We start from the raw sequence: 7,215 nt of genomic DNA, 5'->3' as shown, positions 1-7,215 counted from the left end.
TAAAGGTGGAGAATTGCTAATATTACTATGGCTAGCTGATAGCATATTGTTGCCAAAACTCTGGTCGTGCATTTGACGAGTTGTAGTGTACAGAGCTTAAGTTAATTGGGAAGACTACAATCAAAGTTCAGAGAAGAGGCAGGCAAAACAATACTTACTGTCTTGAAGGGCCTAGCGCTGCCACAGTTGAAGTGAAATGCAGCTCTAATACAAACATGTTATGTGATTGTGTGTGTGTGTGTGTCATCGTAAATTCAAAATTGTTGAATGACACATAGAAAGTGGAGAGGGACAAGTTATCTGATTGTTATGGGGAATGATGATAGGTACTGTGCCCTGCCAGACAGGCATACTGGTGATATTGGAAGTGTAGTCACTCATGTATAGGAATAACCTGGGAAAAATGGATCAGCTTCTGGCTTGCAAGCCGGACTTCTTGTGGATTCTATTTTTTTAGTTGTTTAACTTCATATTGGGAAGTCAATACAATATACAGTTTGATATATTAAAAAAACCTGGAGATTAGTTGAAAAACTGGGGTGTTATATATACACACATAGATATGTATGTGTACATATATATGTGTATATATATGTGTGACACACTTGAATGTTGTTTTGGTTTTAGTTTTGCACTTAGCTAATAAACTTCCCAGTCCTTTGAACTTAGGCACAAATAATATGTGCCTATAAGTCTGCAGAAGTTGTTGAGTAATGGTTGCTTCCTAAAACAACCTTTTCAATCAATAGTTTGTTTTTCTAATTTAGGATCTGTCTTGGCTGTCCAGTGTGGCAAGTAGGTAGGCTAAACAGTGGCTAAGCTTTACTCTTTCTAACGTTGAGTACTTTTCTACTCCTTCCCTCCTGCCCCCCAAGCCAAGAATTCTGATAGAGAAGAGTGGAGCGAGCTTCTAAACAAGCTTCCTTTCAGAAAAGACATACCTTTGTTCTCACTTCAGCAGTTTACCTGCTCTTCATACCTCACATCCCAGGTAGATGGCTTCTAGCTGCCTCTTTTAAAAGCAACAATTTCTTTCACCAATTCAGCATTAGTTTGAATAATTTCTAACTTTAGAATAGAGAACTGTCCATCTAGCTGCTATCCACTGTTTTTTCACTAACTTCCACTATTTCTGAATCCTTCAAATTCTTGACTGATGCATTCTCCTGTCACCTAGATATTGTCAAAATTGTTTATTTCAGAAGGTAAGGAAGTGCTTGAGCACAATACGAAATGAAAGTCCTGTCTTTAAAAGCTAAATGAGTTGGACGGTGTCTGCTGTTCTTGCTTCTTTGTGGGAAGTTTGACTGTTCCCTATTCCTGTTAGGTGAAAAGTTCATTTAATGCCCACTCTTGTATAAGGTTCTCTACATTTTTAAGTCTCCCGTGAAATGAGATTAAGACAATGGTAGTGTTGAAGTAGAGGTGAAATGTGTCCTATGAGGCCTCTCTCCTGAGCTACAGCTTGGGAGTTTGGTGTGTAATTTGGCGGTTACTTACTGACTTAAGCCTTCCATTTTACAGTAAAAGGGCCTGTTTGTTTAATAGCCAACCTGTATGATTTTTTCAGTAGCAGAAATTCCTTATCTGGACTGTATGTGAAGCAATATTTCCAGTACTATATTACTACAGTGTTTAATACTAGTTACATTAGCTAGCAAATGAGCACCAATAAAAAAAATAAATCGAAGCTCCATGAAGCTCACAAATCCCATTATGTACTTTTTAATAAAATCCTCAGGGCAGTGTTGGAGCAGCCTACCTAATGATCCACCTTCCTGACTCTTCCTAACTTAAAGCCTGGAGTATAAAAAGTGATTTAAATGCCATAGCATATTTGAAATCAAGCTGTCCTTCCATGGAATGCTCATGGCCTGAGGAAAATGTCACAGGGCTGCCTTCTCTTCTCACCAGGAGGTATGTTAAACTTACAACAGAAAATGTTGTTACAAGTGTAGATGTATATAATGAAAAGCTATTTGTGAAGCCTAATGTCATCTTCTTTACTCTGAAATGTTCACCTGTGGAAGAGAGAAAGGGGATCCTTGAATTACAGCAGATTATTTTGACTCAGTCTGTACCTATTTGAGGGTATCTGTTGGAATAATGTGGTATACTGAGTATAAATTCTCTAGATTATCAAATTGACACTGAAAAATAGCTGCCAACATAAGTGGCTTCAGCCAAAGATCAATATTTTTTCTTGGCTGGGTTTGCTGGCATGATCCAGTCTGGCACAGGAGTATTGATAGATCTAGGGGTTAACTGGTGCTATGGGGCACACAAGATGAACAGAGTCTTTCTTTGCTGATGATTTTTCAGTGACACTGGTTCTGAAAGAAACAATGTTTGTTCTCATCATACATTTCCATTAAAATGGAAACTAAACAGCCAATTTTGGGTTTTTACTTAATGACTGAATTTATAATTTGTATATGCAAGACTTGCTCAAGCAAGTGTGAGCTTCTTACTGATGATTATTCTGCTGTCCTTGCATTGCTGGTGTTCAGTGCCATTGTTAGTGTCTAAAACAAATCAGCTGTACAGTCACTGCAATTGATTGCCCGCACTTCCCCTTTAAAAGTGTTTTTAACTGTGACTTTACCTATGGTCATGTACTGTTTCTTTAAAGGCCATATACATTGGGTACTTCTATTATTTACATCAGTGAAATGTCCTGATAGTAGGCAGGTAGTGTCTTTGCTCCAGGTACCTCCTCTCTTTTCTTGCATTGATAGAGTTTCACAGAATGCTCCTTGCTTATCAGCAACTAAGGAAATTGACTTTAAGGACTATGTAAAGATGTATAATCCTCTACATCTAACTTTTTTTCTTTTGCAGGAAGGGTTTCTCACCATGGCCATAACACAGTTTCGACTCTTTAAAATCTGTACTTGCCTGGCAGCAGTGCTTTCTTTCATTAAAAAATTAATATGCAGGTAAACATGTCTTATTTAATTTGGTTACCTTTTCTTTTTTAATTACAGGTTCTTGCGCTTCTTTCCTTCTTCCAACACCCACCCACCACTTTTCCCAGTTCTGATTTTACTAATTGCAAAACAATCAAGACAGATAAAAACTAAGTCAAATTCATTCTTTAATCTGCATATTCCTTCAGAGTTCAGAAGTCTGTGTAGTGCAGTTGTAAGTGTATTTTGTGGTAAGATAGCTCTAATGAGGAGTGTTTTCTAAACAGCTATGACAGGGTTTTAAAATTACATTTTAAAACTGTCCTGTGTCAAACTTGAAGAAAATTTGTTCTCCGCGTTTTCCAGAAGTACTTGGCAAGTGACATTTTGGTTTTTTAAGAGGTTCAGTTAATGGCGGCATCCACCCAGTCATCAGTCAGTAGGCTTTCATTACAAATGTAAGTGATTCTCATCCTGCTTTGTCAAGAAGCAATTGCCTGAGACTTCAGATTGCTCTGCCTATTGAAGATTCTTTCAGAAGTTTGGAGGACAGTGATTAAAGTTCAAGGGAACTGCCTTTTTTTTAATGAACATGACTTATTTTTGCTTACTCTTGTAAGTCATACTTAGTGTTCTTTTGGGTTGTAGACCCATAAAAGCAGCAGTGTAGTACCTAGAAGCATTCAAAAAACCCTCAAGAGCTATGGTTATATAATAATAGATTTCAGTAGTACAGTAGCAAAGTACCTGAGGTAGGTCTTCTCAGCACTGTGCTGTCATCTGAACTACCGGCACTTCTTGCCACTCTTGCAGAATGTTGTTTTACATAAACAAATAGCAACCTAGATAAATGTATTCTTTTGTGTATGATGACTACTACTTTGCCAGTGAGGTTAAAACATATGCAGAATATGTGGTAGACAAAAAATAACTGTTTATTTCCTGTTCACCTTTACTTGTTCCAAGAATAAGAGGAAGCTCTCAACTGGTTGGTAAATTCTTTACAGATCTAGTGAAGCTTTAAAAAGATACTTTTTAATGCTGCATACAACTATATAGATGTCACCTTAATTCTGTGATTTGAATTCTGAATTAAATTAAGACTACTTGCTGTTCAAGTTCTAAAAGAAGTCAAAACACTGAGTTGATGATAGCTTCTATATTATGTGGACCCTTCATCTCTCTAAGTGTTAAGATAGCTTTTATAAGCAGATAATTGTTTAGTAGGTGTAATGACAGTATTTTCCTCCGTTTTTCAACTTTTGAATGAACTAAATCCTTGAAATGAACAGCTGAGGAACTGCTTGGGAGTAAAAAGTGGGAGAACTTTTCTTCTGTGAATAACAATTAGTTGAAAGAATGAAAATTTTAAATCTTTCACATAAGCAAGTCAGTGGATCAAATTAGTTCAGTCCATTAACTGCAGATGTTTCTCCTGTTTAATGTCAGCTGCAAAGCATAGCTTGATAAATTTTGTTTTCCTGTAATGCACCCCTGTATATGAGTATGCCTGATAATCAGCAAATGTGATTTAATAAAATGTGCATTTTAATTCAACGGTTATGAGCTAGTACTTATTTAGATTATATAGGTTATATTAGTTTTTAATTTAAACAAGTGCCTGTAGAGATTGTGCATGTTTCTACTCAGCGTAAAGCCTACGTATAGTACTAGTCATCTCTTCAGTTAAAACATTTTTTGATAAACAACAGCCTGCCTGAATTTCCTGTTTCCAGGAAATAAAAGGTATAAGTATAAAAAGAGATGAAACTTCATTCTGTTTAACATCTCTAGTTATCTTCTCCAGCTGAGAACTCTGGATGCTGCTAATTAGTAAGGAGAAACAAAACCAAGAATTCTTGAGGCATTTGGCATTCACAGCAGTGATCAATATCTGTCTAATGATGGTTGTGAAGCAACTCTCCCTATGAGCATCTTTTTCCTTTTGTAGAAAAAGAAGTGGAGATATGTAGCCTTCCTCAGTGCTGCCCTGTGTAGCATATTCTTTCCATGTTGTATGACAGAAGCTGTTTCCTCCCACCTTCACCCTTGTCAGTGTAATCATTTTGGCTAGATGAATGTTTGTTATAAGCCACTTACTGGAGTCTTCTAGATCATATATATTTCCTTATTTATATAATTGCAGAAGTGATGGCTTAGAATAGTATTAAAGACACGTATGTTGTACAGGTCTGAAGGAGGATGTTTCCAAGCTTGGGTTTCCTTTAGAGACATCAACTAAATCTAGTCAGCCAGAACCAGAAGTCTCTAATGTGTTTGAGGGAACAGTGTTTTCACCTTCCTTTACCCCTAAACTGTGTTGGTTTTCAGCTTAAAGGAACAGTTTCTAAAGGGGCTGGAGTTAATTATATAAAGCTTGAAAATTTGATGATAGCACCTGATCTTTCCTAAGGAAGAATCTATTGGGCTTAAAGTAGGAAAAACGTGTCTAATCGCTTACCAGCATGCAAGAGAGGTGGTATTGCCAGTAATTCAGCTATTCTGAGTTGATGGTAGAATGTTCTATAATAGTGAAACTAATGGATGCGAACTCCAAATTGTAGTTTCCCAGTTGTATTCTCATCAGTAGTAATAAATGAAATGTAATTTTTCCAAGCTGCATAAGGTCAGTTACATGACTGTCTTGGTATAGGAGCTTACACTCCTTGGGGAAAATGTGAGTGTGAGCCTGAATTTCAGTCTCGTGTTGTAAGGTTTTAAAATATAGTGAATGTCAGCTAAGAATATTTTAATTATTATTGTGATCTTTGAACACTGTCATTAAGTAAATATCTAGGTGGTTTACTTGCAGTGCATTAGTGTTTGTTGTCACTTAAAATTATTCAATATATTTGCTGAAATGCTTTCATTGAAACAGTATTCTTTAAGTAAGTAGAAGCATGTATTGAACAGAAGCTGTTGACTTGCACAATCTGTTTAGACTTTGAAGGAAAAAGTCCTTTAGAGGGTCTTTCAAATCAAGCAGCTCAAAGCAGTTTGTTAGGCACAGTTTAACATCTAAGACAAGTAGAAAAATTTCTCAGCTTACAGTAGAAATGGTTATCTCTGAACAAATGTAGATCAATAGTGTTTGCTTCGTAAGCACTGACAATCTAAAAATTGTAACTGTATGCAAATAACTGTTGATTTGTCCATTTTCATATTTCTTTGAGTTGCTTCTCCTCTATTTCCAGTGCAGTTGGAAAAGTAAATTGCACTTTGAAATTCTTGTGAACACCACTTTAAATTCATTATTAAATTCCTTTGTTTAGCAGACTTTTACTGGCAGTAGTTATTACTAAGGTAGTTTAAGCACTTAATGTTTTAGCCGTGCCTATTTTCAGTAGTGCTGTTCTCAGACTTCCTTTTTGTTTTTTTTAAACTTAGTGCTCATGTTTTCAGAGCTTGGAGGAATCCTACATTTTTCTTTCAGGTCTGGAAGGGGGCGAAAGTTAAGTGGAGACCAAATAACTTTGCCAACCACAGTGGATTATTCATCTGTTCCTAAACAGGTAATTGCTTAAGTGGTAGGTGACTTAATCACTGTTAAGTGATTATCTATTATACCAGTCCTACAACAGGATTGGTATATATCTTAGAGACATATAATATTATTATACATGTTATATAATATTAAGTATATATCTTAGCAAGATATAAGAAGACAAGTTTTTACTTGCAGGTAATATTAACTTGTACTATATACTTCTATTCAGCCAGAAGTAGAAGACTGGTCTTCATGGGATGAAGATGCACCTACCAGTGTGAAGATTGAAGGTGGTAATGGTAATGTGGTTGCTCAGCAAAATCCTTTGGAACAAATGGAACCTGATTATTTCAAAGATATGACACCAACTATAAGAAAAACTCAAAAAGTAGGTATTGCACTTTCAACTATACTTACGGAGGGTTTTCCTTGCTTTAAAATAGGCTATAAGTAAATTGGCAACTTACAGAAGGTGCTTCTGGTAAAAGTAAGCTGTCCTATTGAAATGAGAATAGGTGCTGATGTCTAGTCCAACATGTCCAATTAAAATTACTGACTCTTTGAGATCTTACCAAATGTGATGCTAGTTCATGTTTACATATTTAGTCTTAATATTATTGGAAACTTACAAAGAATTTAATAGTCTGAAGGCTCTGGGAAGTATAATGTGAGGACGGCGACCAGGATGAACCCCCCCTAATCCAAGAGGAAGCAGTCAATGACCTGCTACGCCACCTGGATGCTCACAAGTCTATGGGGCCAGATGGGATCCACCCGAGGGTGCTGAGAGAGCTGGCAGAGGAACTCGCCAAGCTGCTC

The 7,215-nt window shown here is 36.5% G+C and overlaps 1 protein-coding gene across 1 annotated transcript in view; it reads left to right on the top strand.

Annotated features, from left to right (window-relative positions):
• Nucleotides 1–1,764: 1,764 nt before the first annotated feature.
• The window catches only part of EBAG9 (estrogen receptor binding site associated, antigen, 9), a 15,813-nt gene continuing 10,362 nt past the window's right edge, over nucleotides 1,765–7,215 (top strand). Inside the window, exons 1-4 of the mRNA XM_009327131.1 lie at nucleotides 1,765–1,917; nucleotides 2,842–2,939; nucleotides 6,343–6,421; nucleotides 6,626–6,784. Of these exons, the coding sequence (XP_009325406.1) occupies nucleotides 2,857–2,939; nucleotides 6,343–6,421; nucleotides 6,626–6,784 (321 nt within the window). The 5' untranslated portion in view covers nucleotides 1,765–1,917; nucleotides 2,842–2,856. The remainder of the gene's footprint in view (nucleotides 1,918–2,841; nucleotides 2,940–6,342; nucleotides 6,422–6,625; nucleotides 6,785–7,215) is intronic.

This window comes from Pygoscelis adeliae, unplaced genomic scaffold, assembly GCF_000699105.1.
Source record: "Pygoscelis adeliae isolate BGI_AS28 unplaced genomic scaffold, ASM69910v1 Scaffold911, whole genome shotgun sequence".
Lineage (NCBI taxonomy): Eukaryota > Metazoa > Chordata > Aves > Sphenisciformes > Spheniscidae > Pygoscelis > Pygoscelis adeliae.
This window is presented reverse-complemented; position numbering and strand designations above follow the sequence as displayed.